The sequence below is a fragment of the Schistocerca piceifrons genome, chromosome 1 (assembly GCF_021461385.2).
Source record: "Schistocerca piceifrons isolate TAMUIC-IGC-003096 chromosome 1, iqSchPice1.1, whole genome shotgun sequence".
Taxonomy (NCBI): Eukaryota; Metazoa; Arthropoda; class Insecta; order Orthoptera; family Acrididae; genus Schistocerca; species Schistocerca piceifrons.
The window spans coordinates 452,696,786-452,720,522 of record NC_060138.1 but is presented as its reverse complement, the minus strand read 5'-3'; the positions used below and the strand labels follow the sequence as shown (position 1 = coordinate 452,720,522).

General features: G+C 37.3%; 1 protein-coding gene across 10 annotated transcripts in view; it reads right to left on the bottom strand.

Annotated features, from left to right (window-relative positions):
* The window catches only part of LOC124792094 (kinase D-interacting substrate of 220 kDa), a 389,808-nt gene that overhangs the window by 25,702 nt on the left and 340,369 nt on the right, over positions 1-23,737 (bottom strand). For 7 of the 10 annotated variants that reach the window (XM_047257915.1, XM_047257914.1, XM_047257916.1 and 4 more), the window contains 11 exons: positions 23,250-23,471; positions 20,887-21,118; positions 19,176-19,341; positions 16,627-16,805; positions 16,373-16,527; positions 15,758-15,919; positions 15,443-15,616; positions 14,878-15,043; positions 14,689-14,786; positions 11,290-11,295; positions 9,703-9,802 (listed from right to left, as the gene is read on the bottom strand). In XM_047257915.1, the coding sequence (XP_047113871.1) occupies positions 9,703-9,802; positions 11,290-11,295; positions 14,689-14,786; positions 14,878-15,043; positions 15,443-15,616; positions 15,758-15,919; positions 16,373-16,527; positions 16,627-16,805; positions 19,176-19,341; positions 20,887-21,118; positions 23,250-23,471 (1,660 nt within the window). The remainder of the gene's footprint in view (positions 1-9,702; positions 9,803-11,289; positions 11,296-14,688; positions 14,787-14,877; positions 15,044-15,442; positions 15,617-15,757; positions 15,920-16,372; positions 16,528-16,626; positions 16,806-19,175; positions 19,342-20,886; positions 21,119-23,249; positions 23,472-23,737) is intronic. The other 3 variants (XM_047257912.1, XM_047257920.1, XM_047257919.1) reach the window with 1 other exon arrangement.

Genomic DNA, 23,737 nt, shown 5'->3' with positions numbered 1-23,737 from the left:
TATGTTCCATTTTCTTGGACCAATTTTACACAAAACTTATACGAGGGTAATACCAAAAGTAAGGTCTCCTATTTTTTTTTATAAGTACATGGACCTGTTTATTTCTGCAATGGCTTATATCAGTTTACAGCTTGAACATTTAGCTATTTTTCACCATAATCACCATTTCTGTTGATGCATTTTTGTAGACGCTGTGGCAGTTTTTGTATGCCCATGTCATATCAGCTTGCTGCCATTCTGTTCAGAAAGTTATGAACCTCTTCTTTCACCTCGTCGTCGGAGCTGAATTGCTGGGACCACAATTAACTCTGACAGGTGAGACTGAAAAAACTCAAACGGGAAATTCAGAACCGGAGAAGAGGAATGTTGAGCAAGGGCGTACACATTCTCCATGACAACGCTTGACCACATATCACTCGGCAAACCGTTGCCCTCCTGCAACAGTTTCTGTGAAACATAATCACCCACCCACCCTATAGTGCTGACTTGGCGCCCAGTGACTATCACCTGTTCCCTAGGTTAGAAGAACATTTGGCCGGAAAGCGACTCAGCTCCGATGACGAGGTGAAAGAAGAGGTTCATAACTTTGTGAACGGCATGGCAGCGAGCTGGTATGACATGGGCATACAAAACAGCTCCGATGACGAGGTGAAAGAAGAGGTTCATAACTTTGTGAACGGCATGGCAGCGAGCTGGTATGACATGGGCATACAAAAACTGCCACAGCGTCTACAAAAATGCATCGACAGAAATGGTTATTATGCCAAAAAATAGCTAAATGTTCAAGCTGTAAAGTAATGTAAGCCATTGTAGAAATAAACAGGTCTATGTACTCACAAAAAAATAGGAGACCTTACTTCTGGGATTACCCTCGTATGTACATTTGGGCAACATCCATACAATATGTTTGTCATATAACATCTCGGTTATAAAGCTACCACAAAATGTGGGTAAATTGATCATCCTCTCTGGTACTATAATTTACCTATAGTATGTGAATCAGCAGATTTGGTGTACATGTACAAACAAACAAATCATCACTGTTTCAGAAAAAATATGGACGATTCTTTCAAGAGAGAAAACTTCACAAACAGAGCACAAATAAAGTACTAGTCCATCCCTGGCCCTTATGCAAGCAGTTGTTCAGCTTTGCAGTTGCTGACAAGAGTTGTAGGACATTCTCCTGAGGGATAACATGCTAAATTCTGTCCAATTGGCACGTTAGATCATCAAAATCCCGAGCTGGTTTGAGAGCCCTGCCCATGCTCAAAAAGTTCTCAATTGGTGTGAGATCCACTGACTTTCCTGGCCAGGGCACAGTCTGGTAAGTTTGAAGACAAGCAGTAGAATCACTCACTGTGGGCAGACCAGCGGGCATTATCATGCTGAAATTTGAGTTCACAAAGACTTGCCATGACAGACAACAAAATGAGGCGTAGAATATTGTCGACATACTACTGTGTTGGAAAGGTGCTGCAGATGACAACAAAAGGTGTATTCATCAGGATTCAAATCAAAGTAGAACTCTTCACTGAAGACAATTCTACTCCAGTCAATGAGATTCCAAATGACGATATGTCTGGAGACTCCCCGAACAGCAGTGAAATACTAATCTGTCGCTCTCCACATGGCCTAACAACTAGGAGCGATGGTTTGGGATGCTATTTCTTTTCATAGCAGTACGCTTTTGGTAGTCATCCACGACACACTTACAGCACAGTGGTATGCCAATATTCCGCACTCCATTTTATTGCTCTTCATGGCAAGCCACCCTGGGTTTACATTTCAGCAAGGTAATCCCCGCCTACACATGGCAAGATTTTTTGCTGCTTGTCTTCATGCTCACCTTTGTCATCAAGGTCTCAGGATCTCTCCCCAACTGAGAACATTTGGAGCACTATGAGAATGTTTCTCCAACCAGCACAGGATTTGATGACATAATGCACCAGGAGGATATCCAACAACTCTATCAATCAGTGCTAAGTGTCAGAGGTGGACCAATGTATCACTGGTGCTCAGTTTGTGGAACTCTTTCTCTTGAGTAAATCGTCCAGTTTTTCTGAAACTATGCTCATTTGTCTCCATGTGTTATGTACACTAAATGTATGTATCGACACCCATGTACTCAAAGTCTTCTAAAAAATGTTTAGCTCGTAACTGAATTTGGGTACTGATATCAATTAATCATTCTCTATACTTCATACTTGCTTGAAAAAGACTTTACATATTACATTCAAGCTACTGTGTGGTCATTACGTAACAGTTCTTAGTTCAAATTTTTGTCAAGGAGAAGTCTTTAAGGTACCAGTAAAACTATAATTTCTAGGCATTTAAGAAGACAATAAAAAAATTACTCTGTAGCAAAACTTAAAGCAGTTATTCCACTGATGCATCAGTGTTGAAATACTGAAAGAGTACAATGACAAATATCCCCATTTGGAAGGGGGGACTCACCCCAAAACCAGCCTTAGTAAAATTTACAATTATTATCTTTTTAAATGGGTCTCTGAAACATACTCAGAAGGCTCAAGCCAATATTTTGTAACTGAATGGCAAAAACAAGTGGGTTTCCTAATGGAATGTTTAAAACTTTTTAAAAATGTTTTAAAATATGTCATTGGTGACTTGCAAGAATTTTCTCTTACTGACTTCTTAAATATTTATAAGTTCTGTGTGTTCTATTACGAGAAGCACTCAAGCGCTGAAGAGAGTTGCTCTACAGCAAATCAGTTGACACAGATTATGTTCTCAGATTGATTTTATTTCTGAAACGTATGGAATACTTAAGAACATATTTTCTATTAATGTGTGAAAAGTTATTTATTTTCAGAATGAAAAAAGCTTTTCCACGTGTTGAGCAAGATTATGGAACCTAGTCATCTCCTTCCAACTCTGTCAAAGAGAGTCACACTCATCTCTGAAGTATCAGCATGTGTTTCCAAACATGATTGACAATCCATGCATAACGTATTAACTAATGATATTCTTCTTGGGTCTGCAACTGTATTAAGCAACCATGTGATCACACTATTTCTGGAATCTACCTGGCTGCCATCTTCTGGTGAGAACGCTACGTACTTATCTCACTGGAACTGATTGAGACCATGAATGCAGGATTTTTTAACACCATGGAAGGCCAATGGCACCTGCACCAACACATCGGCATGCCTATCGCCTAGTCCAGCTTAACATACAATGCCCCAGGGGTGAAAGCTGAGAAACCTACCTGTTTTTAGAAGTATTTTGATGACACATTTATGATATGGCCACATGGATTGGATTCACTAAATTGTTCCCTAGATCATTTTAATTGCCTTCATCCAGCATCAAGTTCACAATGGAGGTCGAAAGGAATGGTAAGCTTCCATTTCTGGATGTAGTGGTGTGTAGAAAGGACACTGGGACACAGAGTTTATCAAAACTAACACGCACAGACTGGTATCTGCATGCAGCATGTTACCATTCATTGTACAAATGCACAAGGCTCCTGTTAGGGAGCACCTTGGCTTTATTAAAGCTGATCTAGGATTGAGAAAGTGCAGTTTTTATAAAATTCCTTGCCACTGTGGGATATGTAGTATCAGCCAGACAGCTCATGCTATTCAACACATGCACTGCCACATATGTTTGAAGCAGCCTGAGAAATCTTTTTGGCAGAGTACTGCCTTATTGAGGGACACACAATATTGTGTAAGACACAAAGGATTGCCACTGAGTCTCACCATTGGGACTTTTTACACTGGAGGGTATCAAAATTAGACTGGTAAACATTATAAACAGACACAAGGGTTAATCTTTAAGCTAGACTTTGAACCCTCTTTTATCGTACATTAAAAAATTATTCTCAACCTGAATGACAGAATATACTGATTGTGATACTTGGTAGTTATTTATCATTTTGTCAGCTTTCACCTCAGAGATGCTGTACTTCATTTGTGTTAGGAAGCAGCAGAAGATTTGTGGTACACGCACTGTTGGCCCTCTGTGGCATTTAAAAGGGCTGCCATGAGAGCCATTGCTAGGTGTTTCACAGCCTTAGGAGAGAACTGATAAATATCTCGCTGATATCCAGCCGCCGCCCCCCCCCCCCCCCAACTGCTCCCCCACCATCACCAACATCAAACAGTACAATAACACAAACTCCCTTTTCTACTTTTAATCCTTAAACTAACGTGACCAAACGTCCTTATTTTCTGGAGACAGCCCTCAGTTTTCATGCTTTTCCTTAATTCCTTTAAATCAGTCTGATGACAACAAAAGTCCTCACTTTCGACTTTCTTATTCTTTTGTCCACAATTTATGAAATTTCCAAAAATAATGTAATCAGAAAGAATGTTCTGAACTCTTTCAACCAGAACTCAACTGAACATTCCAGTGCAAGCAAATTTATCATCAATTACTCATTTTATTTTATTGCAAGAAAATTTAGTAATAAAGGTGTGGAACTGTTTTTAGTGCAAATAAATTTTTCCTTGACTTTATAAATTATGTTACCGTATTTACTCGAATCTAAGCCGCACATGAAAAATGAGACTCGAAATAAAAAAAAATTCCCGAATCTAAGCCGCACCTGAAATTTGAGACTCGAAATTCAAGGGGAGAGAAAAGTTTTAGGCCGCATCTCCAAATCGAAACAAAGTTGGTCCATTGTAATACGAGACACAATTTAGGTCGAATGAATGACGCTACAGTAGTTTGGTTCGAGTCGTAAGCTTAGCAGTTACGCTTTACCAGGTAGCCATTGCTATGCCTCAGGCGCTCCGTCCGTATTTATACGGGTACCCGTCCTTTTTCACGTGCTTCATCTGGTTTGAATTGATTGCTTATTTTTCTTTGATCTGATAAGCGCCGTTTTCTTTGTTATTGGTATTTACGTCACTCTAAGCTGAAAAATTCATTAATGAACTGTGTCATGCATTGTTTGTCGCATTCTGATAGTGCGTGTTTACGGCCTGTCGCCGCTCGCGGCATGGCTTGGTCTCATTAGCAAAACAATGGCAAGAGACTGCCATTTGTTGTTACTTACACTGCAGCTTTCTTTGATAATGATCAACAAGAACCAAATAATAGACTGCGTATGATAGAAGATGTTCTGCACAGAAATTAGTCATCTTAGATTTAAAAATCTAGTCAGTTGCTGTGCTTCATTTCTGACTGTATCACTATTAGGCATAAGAAAAATACGAATATAAACATGACATGTATATTCTTCCGCGTTTGCTGTTGTCTCACTCTAGTTTCGTAGTTTATTAGGCAGACAGGATTTAAATGAGATAGCAGCAAACACGAAACAATACACGGCAAAATGTTTATATTTGTATTATTCTTACGGTGAAGAGAATACTGCATGTAATTCACAATTCATAAAAGTTCCTATTAGTAACCATCTCTTCTCACAGGTAGGAAAAAATTCAGAACGTAGAGTTGGCCATATTGACGAGTAGAGTTGGCCATATTGACAAACATTCCAAACAGTCTTGCCAGTCGGATTTTCGTAGTACATTAAAATGCTGCTTCATTCAAAGATGAACAATACGCAATTCGTATTTACTTCGTTGGATAATGTATGAAAATGCAGTGGTCGATACTCCGGGCGGAGAAAAAAGCTCATCTTCCACCTTTTTTTTTTAATTTATATACTGACGCAGAGGATTTGGTGCCAGTATTTATCTTTGTGCCTACAAAGCATGCCTGTGTAGCGCTACATATATTCGACGGCAGAAGTTAGTTGTGGCGGCACCCACTAACATTTTTTAGAACTTCCGCATGCTTTGCACTTGATTCTAAGCTGCAGGCGGTTTTTTTGATTACAAAAACCGGAAAAAAAGTGCGGCTTAGATTCGAGTAAATATGGTATACTGATGGGAGACATGTCAAAGCATCAAACTAGGACATCTGAATGATCATAGTGTTATTTCGTTTCTGTTCTAATTGAAATATTTTTAGAATGAGTAATAAATTGCGTCTTTTTCAATGTTGATAAACAAGTCGTGACAAACTCCTCTTGTTTATTACCTGTGTCTATGTCAAGTTTTAAGAAAACTACAGCCAATTTGTTTGAGAAAAGACAATATAGTTCTTTTCTCTTGCTGCAAGTCTTACACAATCAAAGGCAGACTTACAGACACCGACTCATTTTTACGTATGGGTATGTTGAACTGCACTTACCTTTTAGATATATTGAAAGAAAGATACAATACTTAGCTACTGAATATGTGGTCACCTATCCACCGGAAATAATAGTGAGCCAGGTGGTCTGCAGAAATATTGTGTTCAGATGATTGCTTTATCTGGCTGCAGACCTGAGAAGAATGTCAATCCATGCATACTTCTGCCAATCTGACATCTTTGTTTGTAAACAGATAATAACAAACTGCTTTGTAATAGTTTTGTTGGATTCAGTTGTTCATCCATTACTTTCGGTAAATACAACTGATAACTGTCTGTCCATGACTAATCCAAAAAATAAGTTTTTATTACCCGTCGGGCACTATTCCTCCAACAATTGCCATCAATGTAGAAATGGTCCAACTGTCTACTTCTTTATGACACTGGTTTTACCATTTACAACCAACCAATCAAAACCTACACCTCCAGCAACAATACTTCAATTTCAACTGTAGACAAAGGCTTAAAAAGTCACTAGCAAGATTTTGAACATGTGCTAAAGAATCTTCACTGTAGCCTCACAATATATATATTCACATATGAAATTTGTTATTAACAATCTAAACGAATTCAAAAGTAGTAGCAGTGTACTTGGCTACAACACTAGGAGAAAGGATGATCTTCACTACTCAAGGTTAAATCTAACTTTGCCTCAGAAAGGGGTAAATTATGCTGCCACAAAAGTATTTGGTCACTTACCTCATAGCATCACAAGTCTGACAGATAGCCATATAGGATGTAAAAGGAAATTATAAGAATTTCTGAATGGCAACTCCTTCTACTCATTAGATGAATTTTTGGATATGGTAAGTGGATAATTTCCCCACCCCCCACCAAAAAAATATATATTAAGTGTCATGTAATAGTTTGTGTAATGTAATATCTTGTACAGACACCTTTTATTAACCTGTCACGTTCCACATCATTACGAAGTGTTGTATTCATGACCTATGGAACAAGTACTAATCTAATCTGAAACCTGAAGCCTTTGTAATTAGGGTTTCTAGAACCTTCAAATACCATGGCAATGTTGTGAATCACGAAAAGTTATTAAAGAGCTGTACCACTTCCTTGATTCCTTGTTCAGTAAGCCTTGGAAGACATCTGAACAGTCCAGTAGGGTTAATACGGCTTATTTTTGTTAAAGGCTGAAAAGTGTTCTACTCCATTCTCCTTTTATTGTTTTCTTATTTCCTTAAGCATGTTTTGTGTAACTTGAATACTGTAGAATACTTCTGACACAATAATAGTATCTAAAAGTACTGAAGGACCAATCTAAAGTGAAAGCAGAAAATAAATATTAACAACACTTTTGACAGAAGAGGAATATCAACAATCTACTTCCAAAAAGAACAGTGACAATGGGGCAATGCTGACAAACACATCATCAACAAATGTATGAATTGTGAGCTTTCCGGAAGATTAAAAGGGAGGTTTCATCTAAGGGAAAGAAAAGGCATGAGATGGTAAAGAGAAGTATGAAAATTTACAGCTACATAACTAATTCTTCTCTTCAATGTACCATGTGTCATTCCTAAGCCATGAAATGTGGTGATTTCTCTTTTTCTACAGCACCTTTTCCCTTCTTCCATCTCTTTAAGCTCTCCATTCTGTGGCAGTGTTATAAATTATAAATTGCTGAAAGTGTGGTCTAAAATGTTTGGTCTACCCTAGTCCATAGAGTTCCAATATCGGCACTGTTTTATTTCTATTATTTGCCAGTAAACAAAGGAGATAAGAACCCTCTTATGCTGATGCAAAAATGAACACTTTCAGAATTTATAACAGTTATGATGGAATTAGCGCAAATTTGAAAACCAAACATAGTTCTTCAAAATAAAAATACTTTTATCTTACTTAACCAACTAAATTTAAAATTAATTATTGAAAAGAGGTTATAATTCTTCTTATAGATCAACCAGTTAATGGAATTTGTAGACTAAAAGTTTTTAAGTTGCCAGTTATTTGTCAAAAACAATTAACATCTATCTGTAGGGCATAACCCTCTCAATTTTTTGAGAAACAAGTAGTAAACTTGTAAAATAAGAGGAAATGCTGCCACTGCAATACATATTGTGTCCACTATTTTGCTTTAGATTTAGGACAAGAAATCATATATTTTATGAACATGTCTCACCTCGAGTTTCTTTTTCTTAAGAGCCTACGCTAAAAATACAGAAAGTGTATGCCAGCATTTTTCACTAACATCTAAAGTACTGTATAGTTTCAACCTCATTTGTTAACAATCTAAGAATATGTTGATAAAAGCAGTTTTCATTAATTGCAGGAAAATATTCAAAACATAAAGAAAGCAGGCATTTCGAAGGTGGAAGATAGTTGCAAATTACAAGCAATTATAAAACAAGCTTAATTTGTAATTACTAGTAAGCAATAAATGTGTTGGTATGGCAAAACAGAAAATTATATACTCAAAATGCTTTGAGTTACTAAGCTGAAGTGTGCACAGAAATGAAACAATGACCCAAAAAGAATGTGTTGCAGAGTCAGTTATCAATAATTTAGTAATACTCTCCAAATGCTTTTCCCAGATGTTTTGCTTTTGGCCACAAGCAAATCAAATGTAACTACAACAACAAAATATAATTTAAGTGGGGCAGGTTTCAAAGGTATGTTCTTACCATGCATAATAGTTCAGTAGTAAGCACATGCAATGTGTTAAATATTTTATTCTTCATGCTTCAGTAATAATGTTCATATGATAAATGCATATTTAAATACCTTTCATTAGTTACAGTTGACATACATATGCAATCATTATTGTAAAAAGTCTGTTCACAAATAACAATGTTAATTTACTTTAGTTTAAAATCCTTTCTTTCTTAGGGTTCTGAGTTCTCACATTAAATTAAGACATTTAAGGAAGTCTATAATCTGCCATATGATTGCTTTTGTATAAAACAGTTATTATATCACATCTGATACTACATTGTCATATTTTTAACACAAATAGTAAGCATTTCAATACTAGTGAGGAAAGAAATGAGGATGGGAACACCTTGCATAACAATGTATGTTCTACTTTGCTAACCCTTACATACTCTTTGAATTCATAACACTAATTTAACAATAAATTTTGCAATGCCAGTATGACAGATGAAAGTTCATAATTTAACTTTGTACTGTAATTTGTACTATACTGAAGAACATTTTATAAATGAATATAATATTACTGAATTTGTATAAATTCTAAAACATTCAGAAAACTACAAGTTATGAAAAATATAAAGCTATATTTAATACTGTGTCTTCATCCAAAAGATGTCTCCAGGAACATGCTGATGTCTTCATAAGTCCGGTCTGAGATTCTAAACAACTCCATTTGAATAACATTGCTCATTTTTTTCCAGCACGCAACAATGTGCAATGATATTCAAATGGAACTATTTAGATATGAAGAACCACTGGTGATTCAGCTGCTGAGAGCATTCATTCAGAGGATGGAGTTTTCGGCCCATGTGCTGACTGTTGGCTTCTCTTGAACAGGGTCGAACAGCGTGACGACAGTAAACTCACCTGGTTCTTGTGGAGCTTCTGTTTCATCCAAAACATCTTCACATGCTTCCTCATTTAAGGTCTGCAGTGCACCACAGATCATTTGCTCCTCGAGTGTCACCTAAGTGTGAGCATATATTGATGATTACAAGTCATATTAATGAACTCTTGTCACAATAAAAATGATCCCTGCTTCCTTCATTTAACAAAGAGAGTAAATATCGATCAAACAAGAATATAAATAGCCACTTGAAAATATGTGTTAGTAGTGTTGCAGCCTGCATGATATGTAAAGTCACTTGTTACACACGAATAACAAAAGATGTGTTTACTCTCTCAAGATTTGTCCATGTATTAAGCTATTCTTATATATAGTCACCTATGTACTTTCTGATGCCATCTAACCACTTTCTTAGTCTTTTCTTATGTCTTGGAATCTAGTAAAGATTTTCCTTATCCATTAACACCTATTCTCCAAGTAATATGTCATGCCCATCTCTATTTCATTGTCATTGTGGTTTCTTCCCTGACTCATTTGTTTTCCTGCCTCTTTTACAGATTTCAAAAACACATTTCCCTATCCAGCAATGTTCAGATTATGAGTCAACTCTTCAGCATATTTCTTTTGCTGATCAACCCGGCTTTATCTTCTATTGTCCTCAATACAAAAACTCCTAAACTGGCTCTATTTGACACCAAAGGCCATCTCACAGTCCAATTGCTTCTTATGTGTGTTTGTGTGTGTGTGTAAAAGAATGTAATATTTCCTCATTAGAAATTAAGCCAAATGTAGTGCTAAAACCTATGTACAGCCACAAATTCATTTTTGCATCACCACTTTGCACACTGTTCCTATTAACACAAATTGCTCAATATACTTCATGGATGAATAGGTAATACACTGCATCATGCACTAGACCAGGGGTGATAGACCTTTGCTGACATGTGGCTCTGATTCAATTACTTAAGCTGTCAAATGTTTACATTTATTTACATATCATGAACATGGTTTCCTTATTTACGCCTCTCCCCCCCCCCCCCCCCCCCACACACACACACAAATAGGACTTGAGCAAAAACTATAATCATCATCGTCGTCATTGTCGATGTCATGTTTTAGACCTATTGGCCTGTTCTGCTTTAAAACTACTAACACCCTCTTTTTAAATGTGGCCAGTATTTTGTTTTTAGTGAGATTGTTGTGCAAATCAATCTTCATGATTCTACTCTCTTTCTCACATTTAGCACAATCCCTCTAGTATTTATTTATTAGATCTGCAACTGACTTCACACTGAATTCCTGTCAAATATCAATATTCTTCTCATGATCTAAAAACAAGTGTCCTGTAACAAAGTGGAGAAATCTCATTTCAGACGCGTCAGTTTGTCTTATTTGGTCAAAAGTTAAGAGTCCAGCTTATGCATGCATACAATGTTAATGGAGAAACGATAACTTTCTATAGTTTGAATGGGGTTTCCTTTCAAAGGTTAAGTTTTAATGTTCATCACATTGTGCCACAGAAATGACAATCTTTGAAGTTTCATATTAACATTGTCTGATTTTGTGTACTTAAAAATACTTTAAAAAAAGTATACATTAGTATTTACCTGATACTGCAGATTCCAAATTGGGAGGCATTTAAGAATTGCAGTAGCATTAGCACTGATTTAAATCAATACTAAAAAATAAGAACAGGAAAAAAATAAACAGAATACCTATTTTGAAGTACTAGCAATTTTTGCACTACAGAACCCAAAATGAGCCCATAAATGACATTTTTTACACTACATCATTTACTGCTTATCAGTTTATACTTACACAACTGGCTTATTGAATTACACACAATTGAATCCAGTCCTTCTACCATTTAAACTACACCAATTCCCACCCTACCAGACAACATAACTGTTCTGAGTTTAGCACTCTGCTCTAAACTGTAGTACTCCAAGATAATGTTAAGTATTATGATGAGGAAAGTCAAGGCCACTACTCAGTAACATTTAATATATTTCACAGACAAGTTGTTTTGTGATGATGTTACAGACTTTCAGGGATGTTGGAGAAGGGTAAATTTATCAACCTGAGGTAAGGAAACCTTGTCCGGCAACAACCGAGTAAAATGTCACTGAAAATCTTTCTGCTATCTCTGACAGCTGACATCATCTACTGCAAGCTCTTTGCTTTTCATATTCCGAGAAGAAATAATATGGACCAACACAAGAAAAAAATGTCCTGCAAACATAGGCTCTACAGCAGATACCTTAAGAGCTAAAAGCACTTGTTCATCTTTGTTATTGTGAAACACATCTCTTCTATTAAACAAGTGTTCACAGCTCATAAGATATGTGGATTTTTAGAGCCCATATTTAGTTAATAATTTTTTCTTGTTTTGGTCCATAATATATCTACACCTACATATATACTCTGCTAGCCACCAAGCGATGTGTGGCGGAGGGCACAATTTGCACTAAAAGTCATTCCCCCCCCCCCCGTTCCACTCACAGATCGCGCAAGGGGAAAAACGACTGTCTGAATGCCTCAGTACAAGCTCTAATTTCCCTTATCTTTGAATAGTGATCATTGCACGATTTGAAAGTTGGTGGTAATAATATATGCTCTACATCATCGGTGAAGATCGGATTTTGGAATTTAGCGAGCAGTCCCTTCCGTTTAGCGCGCCGTCTATCTGCAAGTTTGTCCCACTTCAAACTTTCCATGAGATTTGTAACGCTCTCGGGATGGCTAAATGTACCAGTCACAGACCTTGCTGCTCTTCTTTGGACCTTCTCAATCCCTTGAATCAGACCCAACTGGTAAGGGTCCCATAGAGACAAACAATACTCTAAGACTGGATGAACTAACATATTGTAAGCTACTTCCTTTGTTGAAGGATTGCATCGCTTCAGGATTCTGCCAATAAACCGCAATCTAGAGTTTGCCCTACCCTTACTTGTTTAATCTTATCATTCCATTTGAGATGATTTCGAATAGTCACACCCAGATACTTGACGGATGTTACTGCTTCCAAAGACTGGGAATCTATTTTGTACTCGTACATTAATGGGGATTTTCACCTTGTTATACACAGTAGGTCACACTAACTAATATTGAGAGATAACTGCCAGTCATTACACCATGCATTAATTTTCTGCAAAGCCTCATTGACTTGTTCACAACTTTCGTGTGACAGTACTTTCCTGTAGACTACACCATCATCAGCAATCAGTCTAATTCCACTGTCAATATAATCAACCACATCGTTTATGTAAATTATAAAAAGCAGTGGATCTATTACGCTGCCCTGGGGCACACCTGAAGTTACGCTTGTTTCTGTGGAAGTCACCCCATTCAGGACGACATACTGCTCCCTGACTGTTATAAAACTTTCTATCCAACCGCATGTCTCATCGGATAGACCATAAGCGCACACTTATTGGAACAAGCGACAGTGCAGAAATTAGTCAAACCCCTTTCGAAAGTCGAGAAATATGGCATCAACCTGGGAGCCAGTATCTAGTGTCTGTTGTATGTCATGCACAAAGAGGGCCAGCTGGGTCTCGCATGACCGCTGTTTCCTGAAACCATGCTGGTTTCTGCAGATGAGCTTCTCAGAGTCCAGAAAGGTCTGAACACAAAATATGTTCCATGATTCTACAACAAATCAATGTCAGTGAAATTGGCTAGTAATTATGTGCATCCAATACACTACCCTACCAAAATATGGAAAGCAAAGAAATAGCAGCAGAAGTGGTCCACTGTCAGAGGTATCAAAATGATTTTCGGTTATAAATTTTGACTGAATCATCTCCAGACCAAGGTCCATTACCTCAATTTGACACATTTACCTTTCTCCATCAATCCTGACAGCTTGTAACATTATCTGGGACCACCCCATATAGCATACATTAACACCAACCAAGCTGCACAGATACTACCATCTGAACAAAAATCAAAGTTCCTTCAATAATTGAATATTTCTGTGCTGACCAAGAATGAAACTAGATTTAATTTGTTCAAGGTGAACACAGCACCATAATTGTGGAATAGAAGATAAGGGCTAATGCATATGAAGCACATCAACAGTACAGTACATGATTACAATATGTGAGAAATGAAAAGTCTGAGCAGGTCAGGTGTATTATCCAAAGAGGACATATTGACTGTAAACTCAGAAATTTAGTATATATATGTGTGAGCACTAAAAGAATGTGGAGAGGGGGGGAGGGGGTCGGGACTTCTTGAAAGACAAAGTAAGGAAATTTTATGAAAACATTTGTGGTCCTTCAAATGTCTGGAAGATAGCAAAGCACCAAAAAAGCATAAGACAAAAGCCAAATACAGGCTGCAGAAGTGCAATTCCTGCAAACAGCCCTTTAGCAGACACAATAATAACTAAAGTAAAAAAAGCTGGTGGGCAGCAACTGCTGAACATTTGGAGTTTGGAGAAGGTTTAAGATAACAGCAACAAATGGTGTGATTATGTACAGAGAATGAAAGAATATCGAGAAGTATTTTCCATTTCTGGCTAACAGGTAGATAAAAGAGTGTAAGGTCACACATGAGATAATTACATCAGTTGAAAAATGGAAACCAAAATTGATCTCATAAAAAGAAGGTTCTAATAATCAAGTATGCTGCCCAACATTGTAGTCCAAGTAGGTAAACACTTTTTTTCTTCTCCTCCTCCTCCTTTTTCTTTGTTTGTCTTTACCATTCCATAATTGCAATTATCATAATATAGACAGAATAATTTAATTTGTAAAACAGCATTGATTTTACAAAAGCTTCAGAATGTCTGCAAGGAAGAAAAGAAGTTTCCTCTTCTTTATTCATTAAGAAGTGAATTTAAATAAATGCTTGCTTCATACAAAGTTATTGGTTTTGCAATTGGATGAGTTCATTGAAATGGCTCAATGATGCAATAATGAATACACTGACTGGAAGCCCGAGAACTTTACATTAATTCAACTCATTAGGAAAGACAACAAGATAATGTCAATGCTTGCCTGTTTCTCCATCACAGTCTGTTTGCTTGCTGTGCGGCTCTCGCTTCGTGAAGAAGATTTTTCTTTTTCAAGTGAACCTGCCTGTTTTGAGCTAAGACCTAAAAGAAGACCATTATAAAGTTAACATTTAAATGAATGTTTCAGTACTGATATAAAATAAATTGCAGTTTCTCCTTTTTTTACACTTGCCTTTCCTCTCCTGTGAAGGTGGCATGAACTGTCTGGTTGGTACAGAAAACCTGACATTCTTTGAAGTAAGTTCCTCTTGTTGATTTGGCCCATAAAATTCAGTTTCCCTTAGTGAAACAATGAGCATTCTAAACAACTCCCAATCACCAAATGACATTTGGAGAACCTTCAATTGATAAAATAATAATATTTTAAAATGAAAGTTAAAGAAAAACAGAGGACACAATGAGCTAAAATTATTTACTTTTACCCTATACAAGTGAACGGTTGTTAGAAGCACAATGATTGCTGTATATGCCGCAAATTTCATATTAAGAAGAAATTCTTATCTACATTCAAAGCTGAGCTTTTATGATTTCAAATTTTATGTTCTGTTACGATTTTTAAATTATTTGATTCCTTCTGATTTTCTTCTTCCAAAGAAAACATGAAACTTTATTTCATTGTGTTCAGTAATATAGGTATGTCAACTTCTCTATCGCACACCAAAGTGAAAGACTGAAACCCATAATTTAGTTCTTAAACATAGAACAACAAATGTAAAACAATTTAATTCAATATGCACCTTTTTAAGCTCCTCCAGATCACAGTGCAGTAAAACTCTACCATTTATATTGTTATCACGAATTACATTAGCATATTTTGAAACGGAAGGAGTACTGAGATCTTCAATTTTAGCTAAAAGACTGCAAACTCCATCAACAGTTAAACCCGAAAGTTTGTTCTCCAGAACTTCTTCCTGAAAAAATAAAAAAAAAGGGGTGGGGAAATATGACTTGAGATAGTCAAACTAGTTTATTTTCTTTCAACTGTAGCAAGAGAATTTGAGATTTCTAATTACAAAAATTTATTAAGATAAAGTTTCAGAATGATAACTTACAGGAAAACTTCGACCTATGGTCAATGGTGGACAGACTGATGGTTGCTGTAACAATGGAGGATGAGGCATAGGTTCCTGCAACGTCATCCACCCCTGTGGCCAGCTAACAACTGGTGCAGGTGCATAATTTGATTGCACAGAAGCACTTCGTCCAATAGGTCTCTACAGTATGAAAGGATGTCTCATTAGGAAAACAAGATCATTAGGCACCGTAAAATGAAAAGCTATTTGTAGCCTACAGTAAAATACCTTTTAATTAATTACAATTTTGCTATGACTTGAGAACATGAAATAGTTGTGCAACACCACAACAGATTAAATATTATAATTCCTTCCCACCACGTTAACTAGCTCATAAGGCTTTCAGAATTTCAAGTCCAACAATTATTATTAACCGCAACCCATGGCTTGTGTCACTGATTGTTCCAAAATTTATGTGACAGCATTCCACAGAACTTTCAGTCTCTTTTGCCAAACCCCAAATATTCTACATTTGTATTATTACACTTGCAACCAACAGAGAAACATAACAATGTTTTGAATGTCATAAGGAAATCAACAGATCCATTTTTCAGTGTACTGTTGAAGTACACTAAAACTGATAAAGGTGCTCACCTGTCTTCTAAGTAAGGATGTTTTGTTGGCAGTTGCCCACTGTGGTGATGACCACATTGAGTGCTGCTGTGCAACTGGTATTTGTGGGGGTGGAGATTTTGCAGCAAATGATGATCCAAACTGTAATCCGGTGTCATCCATGTTCTGTTGATCTTCTGTTAATGCAAGCCAGAATCAGATGCAACACAGATGCTGTATGTGACACACTCATAAATAAACAAAATATATTAATTTTTTGTTATCATCATACGAACCTTTAATTACTTTCTTTATGTAGGGATCCAAATTGATTGTGAATGGCAAAAATACTTTCATGTCACTAACTAGCAAAGTATTTCGATGGTAAGTCAGGAATATATCAAATTTCTTCTCATCTCTGTCCAGTTCCAATAATGGTTCTACATCTTTTGAAATTGGAATCTGAGGGCGAACTCTGAAACAACGAAAAATATTATTAATTAGAAAACCAAATAAGGTAGATAGGACACTGAACAGCACTTTACTGTATTACATATTTTACAGTAGCCAATTAATCAACCATTATGGCTAACTAATCCATAACTCATGAAACTTTTAAAGTGATTCTGTTACTGTAAACTGAATGATGTACATCTTACAAAAACAATGCTGTTCAAAAGCATGGACTATTACCTACTGCACAGCACAGACTTTCTGTCATTTCCTTCTCCTCACAATCCCAAAATTTGTAAACATAACACAAACAGAACGACTCTCCTTGGGATACAACATTTTAATGTACTAGTTTACTAAGATAATGCTTTCAAGAAGTTTAATTGGAAATGAGAATGCCCCTGTCCATCCTTATTTTCACAGCAACAAGGGTCATATTTCACTACCAACCCAACATGTGGATAACCTAGTCAAACTCCAAATTACCCAAAAAATTGTCTCTTTTTCTCAAGGTAACTAGTTCAATAATAATAGCTTTCTGCTGTACACACTTACACACCTTCAGAGCCAGATAGTTTTTCAAAATCTGACAGATCAGACCTGGGATAGCTTCTGCTCATTTATCAGCTTGTGTGTAGATTATATGAACAGCAACAGACACTTCACCTATATTGACAGTTCTCAGTACACATCAGAGCATGCCATGCAGCATTATATAACTAAGCAACATTTAATGTAAACTCCAATGACAGACTTTATTTACAAGTTTGACTACACTAACTTATTTTTCTATTGTATTTTCTACAGCATTTAATCCTCCGCATCTCCTTTCTGAAGCACCAGTTTCACCTCTATACTAGTCTCTTACACTTACGTTGGGTACCTTGCTTGTGCTCCCAACCTCTTTTACCACTCAAGCTTAATTTGTCTTGTCTCATGCCTTCTTCACTTGCTGCATCACATTTCCCCCAAAGGAAGAGCAATATATGATAGCAACATCCTTTATTTCAAAATGAAAACATAAACATAATATTGGCAATATATGCAACAAGAATACTTATATTTTTTCAATCTTAAAAATTATTACTCCAGAAGAAAAGTATTAGCTAGGAAAAAATAAATTAGCAGCAATATGTACACATGCAGAAGGCATGAAAAGCTCATTTCAAACCGTGGATTAGGAACGAGACCAACACATGGAAGACTGTAGTAGCAACAGCACTGTCAAGACTGCTTTACATGTGTGAGCAGCCTTGCCATATTCCTCTAATTTTCTTTATCTTTTCATATTCTAATTACAACAGTGAGTTTAGCTTCTTGAGTTGGTGGTGTTCACTGAAAACATTAAATGGTACATGTGAAATATCTTATGAATTACACCATTGTTTTCAATAACTGGTCCGATGCGCTTCTCTGTGCTGCTCTATCTTGTACAAGCCTTTTCATCTCTGCATAACTACTGCAACCTACATTCATCTGAACACCCAGATGCAAGACCTGTCTGCTGCATCCATCCAGCACATCCTACTCCAGCCCCATCACAGACAGACCCTACTGTATCACACCTGTCAAATGAGAAATATAATATCCCACCTCTGTAATAACTCCTGCACAGCATTTTATGTGGATATGACCACCAACCAGCTGTCTGCTTGAGTGAATGGGCACAGCGAAACTGTGGTCAGCAGCAGAGTTGATCACCCAGTGGTGGAGCACACTGCTGAGCAGCACGAGCAACACTTCAACTGTGGTTTCACATCACAATCCACAGCTTCTGGGTCCTACCCCTAATGTTAAATCTTCTGAATTATGCAAACGGGAACAGTCCCTGTAACACATCCTTTTATTTTCTAATCCTCTATACCCCAACTCCACTAACCCCTTCCATAACAACACCTGCATTCCTGCCCCTTATGACCCCCATGTCATTCATCCTGCACTTACCCTCCTCTCTGCAGTCTTCACTTTCTCCATTCTACTTCCCTCCCAATCCACTCCTTATCATCGTGGACTATGTGCAATTCCCCCTGCATCTGCCAAAATGAGCTCATCATAGTCACTTTCCTATCATCCTTGCTGACTCTCTCTCTCTCTCTCTCTCTCTCTCTCTCTCTCCCATCTGTCAGCCACCCTTCCCCAACTTCCCCTCCTTTTCCCTACCTTTCTCCCCACCCTACCCCACCTGAGACAACACCTAACCCATCTAGTTGCAGTGTCATCACAATGCAGTCAGCAGGGGACAATACAGCTGTGAAGTTGTATGTATGTGCATTCTGTTAGTTTTGAAGAAGGATTCATCCAAAATCTCAGCAATGTTCTCAGTCTTACTAACTATTCATATTTACTAACACATAAGCAACCACTGTCATTAGAATGTCAGAACAATACTTACTTGTCATACAATGACTTCAGAGATGTATTATCATCAAGTGATTCCTCATAAGTATCATAATACAATATGATCCATGATGTTCGGAACGGCCACTGCTCAGTTATGTTTACCCAGCTTGCAAGATGATACCAGTTGAAGTCTATCTGAAAAGCCTTTAGCAAACGACCTAAAAGTAAAAGAAGAAGAAAAATTATACAGTAGTAAGCAATGGCAATATTAGAAAAAAGGGAAGAAAATGTACTACACACCACATTCCATTACAAAGATATTTCCGTTCCGATGGTATTTTTACAATTAAGAAAGTACACAACACACTTCAGTTCCATACAATAAATATTTACAAATGTGGCTAATCAGTCAGAAAGAAAACATTTTACCACAGGAAGTAAAAGATGACATTCTGACTTTTCATATTTATAAGTGTCAATAGCTATCTGAGGCTTTGTTAGAAATCTAAAATGATATCGTTTCACATTTATTACTTATGTAGAGGAAGAAAGGGACAAGATGCAGGAAGAGGGATTGGTGATGGGATGGGCTGAGAGAACAAAGGAATGGGAAATCCTTGAGGAGAGGATGTGGGGACAGTGGATTAGCAGAGATTGATTCCTGAAAGATTACTGGAGGAATGTGTTGCAAGAACAATCTCATCTATACAGCTCAGGAAATACTGTACTGGAGAGAAGAAATCAGATGGCTTATCTTGTGAAGCAGCCATTGAACTCAAGCATATTGTGCTCAGCAGCGTGTTGTGTCACTAGGTGGTCAACTTTGCTCTGTTACCATTATTGCACAGCATTTTATGTCAACATGACAACTGACCAGCTGTCCAATGTTGAATGGCCACCGCCCTATGGCCTAGAGCAAAGCTGACCACCCAGTAGCAAAAACATTGCTGAGCACAACATGCTTGAGTTCAATGGTTGCTTCACAACCTGTGTCATCTGGATCCTTCCCTCCTGCACCAGCTTTCCTGTACTACATACAGGTAAATAGGAATTACTCTTGCACCACATCTTTCACGCCCATAAAGCTCCTAGTCTCAATCTACCCCACAGTTTCTCCTTCCTTTCTCCTGTTAACCTCTCTAAGTCCACGTCTCCATATAATCTGCATTGTGGAATACACCACACTGGCTCCAGTACCTGTGTGTCACACGTCTAGCATACATATCCGTCCCCCTCCATCAGAGCAGCTAGCTACCCACTCCTAATGTCTCCTCATGTCTCCCACCTCTTTCTCTGTCCACCAACCATTACCTGGCACAACCCACATCCCAGTCCACCAGTAGTATTGCAATCCCGGCAGTCCAGCTGGCACAACGCAGGAGTACAGGTCTCTCTCTCTCTCTCTCTCTCTCTCTCTCTCTCTCTCTCTCTCTCTCTCTGTGTGTGTGTGTGTGTGTGTGTGTGTGTGTGTGTGTGTGTGTGTGTGTGTGCGTGTGTTTTATGACTCGACACTTCTCCTATTTAGTGAGTGGTCTACTTCACTCCTAAATTATTTATATTAGAGGCTAGCAAATTTGACACTGATTTCATTTATTTAAGTACAGATACTTCGATCAATTAATTCCTTATTAAGCTTTCACTGACAACAACATTTCATATGAATACACTACACTATAAAAACAAAGGTACAGTTCAACAACCAAAATTTTACATGGATGTAATAACCATAAAGAACAGCTATAGGAGCACATTACAAAGTTTACCTGTAATGTAAACAACATTCAAGAGGCGCCGCATACTACGAGGATTTACATCACTGAAATAATCATCTGTCAACAGCATTTTTGTTAAGTCATGTGCTCCACCAACACGATTTAAATTACTGCCCAGGCTGCTTGCAACACTTTCACTCAGCTTCAGTTTTCGAGATCCCTTTCGTTTCAGTTTATCTGTGCTGCTAAATCCAGACTCAGATGACAGACGTCGACCAGAAACCTGCCGCAAAAAAATATGCTTTTAAGTATAACCTGCACATTTCATAAATATGGCCTACTGTGATAGATAACACATTTAAACTTATAAATTATTTACAATTATAAAATACAAAATCAATTTATTTTATTTAAAATGAGCAAGAGGTAAGAAGAAAAAGAAGAAGAAGAAGAAGAAGAAGAAGACGAAGAATAGGAAAAACAGGAGAAAGAAAAGAGAAAACTGTGGTTACCAGCAGACTCTAAAGCTATGTAATCAACAACTGCATGTCAAACAAGTAAAATTCCCAATGTAAATTGTGTGAAATTTTATAGCACTGAATCAAAAATGAGAAGAATAGAGAATGAAAGGAAAGAATTAGTGATATTGATAATACTAAGTAAACACTATCAACAAAATTTTAGCCAAAGTAATATGAGTAAAACTTCACTAGCAAGCAAAACAAATTAAATAACAATCTTCTAAACAAACATTACCAAAAGGCATTCCACATAAGCCAGCAATGAAGAGTAGGAAAATACAGCCCAGAAAAATATTTCTTCCTTCTTGGACTCCACCAATTCTCCAGGACCATATTTGTCTATGCTAGTGCCTCTTAAACAGCGTATTTAAAAAAAGTGGTTCATATTCTTACAGGGGATAGTATTGGTCAAAACTAAAAGAAGTCCTGAAACAAATAGTTGCCGATACATGGAACATCTTAATTATGTCACTGGGGAAGGCTGTCTTCTAGATGATGTCTGCTTGTACACCACAATTTGGGGAGATGGTGTTAGATCACAAGGGAGAAGATTCATCAATATAAGTGCTGGTCAACTTGTCCAAAAAATGCAGGCTTTGAAGGTTACAATGAATAGAAAAATGGTAAAGCAGCAATTACACCCCTATCATGAACATATGATAGAAATAGGCACAAATAATTTTGGACCCAGAATTCATTTCTTTCAATGGATTATTCAGCAAACTGCTGCATTGCTGAATTTCCAACATTTTGTATTGCTTACAGATGAGGTCTCTCTCAAATGTAGTAGTAATGTTTTCAGCTGCTCCGAGAGACCTGTTGGTGCGATAAAAATTCAGACAGCACACTCACCTCAGATTACCACAAACTATTTTCTATCAACGTGGTGCCAGATAACTCAATGGGACCTTATTTGCTGCCACCTATTTGAATGCTGCAAGTTATCAAGTGTTTGTTCACGGCATGCTGCGACAACTGGTGTAAAATGCACCTCCTTGTGTCAATAAAAGGGTATATTTTCAATTGGCTGGTGACAGTGATGGTCTGGCAGAAGACATCCTGTCCTACGGTTAGTGCGATCACCAGATCTTTGTTCTAGCAGTTTTTTCCTATGGAGTTACACAAATTGTTTTGTGTGAGACATTATTAGAAACTGAAGTAGAATTGCCTGGTTTATTGTACACAAAGGACAAAGAGATTTTTGACAGGATGCAGCAAGATTTTGTGTGTCACTGTAACACATGCATTGAGACTGGTAGTCATAACTTTTAAAAATCATAATGAGCTCACACTGTTGCTAGAAGTGCAAGCTACTTCAAGAAAAAATTAAATATGCATTTCTGACTATTAGTTCATCTCAAAGGACTCAATTGAGAATTCTCTAGAAGCTATACAATTCTGATCCTAAGGATTTGCAACAGCATGTATGTCATGGAAACTCTGAAGGGTTTTCTTTGTGATCATCCACTGAAACAGTGTGTGTTCAACTTTAAGAGAGATTCTGAACTATTATTGTTTTCTTTCTTACATTCTTCCAACCTACCTCTTTAGATCATACTGTCATAGTTCCTTGCCCTACCCTCCTCAGCAACATTTTTCTTCTTTCCTCCTCCCTCCCCACATTGTAGCCTCATCCTTTTTCTCTCATTCCCACTTTTCTTTCCCTATGATTCTTTCATCAAGGTGCTGCACAATTCAGATTCAAAGCACACATATTGAAGTGCATGTGACAAGACTAAACAACATTAATGAACAATTTTTCATCAAAACTGTTAGATGTAGATGTTCTATTATTTCCACTTATGCAAGGAATGGTTATTAACCTGGAACAGAGGACACAAAAAAAGAGAATTCGTAAAATTTATCATGCCACATACTACTCAACACACTTACTGATGAAACTGCGCTTGTTGTGGCTGCCAAAGCAACATTTTCCTCATTTTCAGTCCACGTAGCATTACTCTTGTGGTGGTGCACTGCTGTTGCCTGAGCAACCTTTACTTTGCGTAGCCCTGAATTCTGAAGATAAAATGGCAAATGAACCATGTTGCGTAGATAGTCATGGCCACCAATGTTTGATTCGCTGAACAGGCGCCGACTATTGACTTCCACAGCCTGCATGATAAATTCATTTTAGGTGTAACTGACATTTAAAAGCTTTTCTACAAATGAAGTGCAAGCTTACACCACAACCAAATTCCTTGAAGCACAAGAAACAAGTCAATTCTCTAACACTATTCACACAATTCTTCATAAAACAAATTACACATAAAGTTGCATTATGAGTGGTGCTAATAAACATTCAACAAAACATATCAGATCTTCCAAGCAAACAGAAAAAAATCTAAGACACAAGTAACAAAAAATGAAAGAGGAAACAA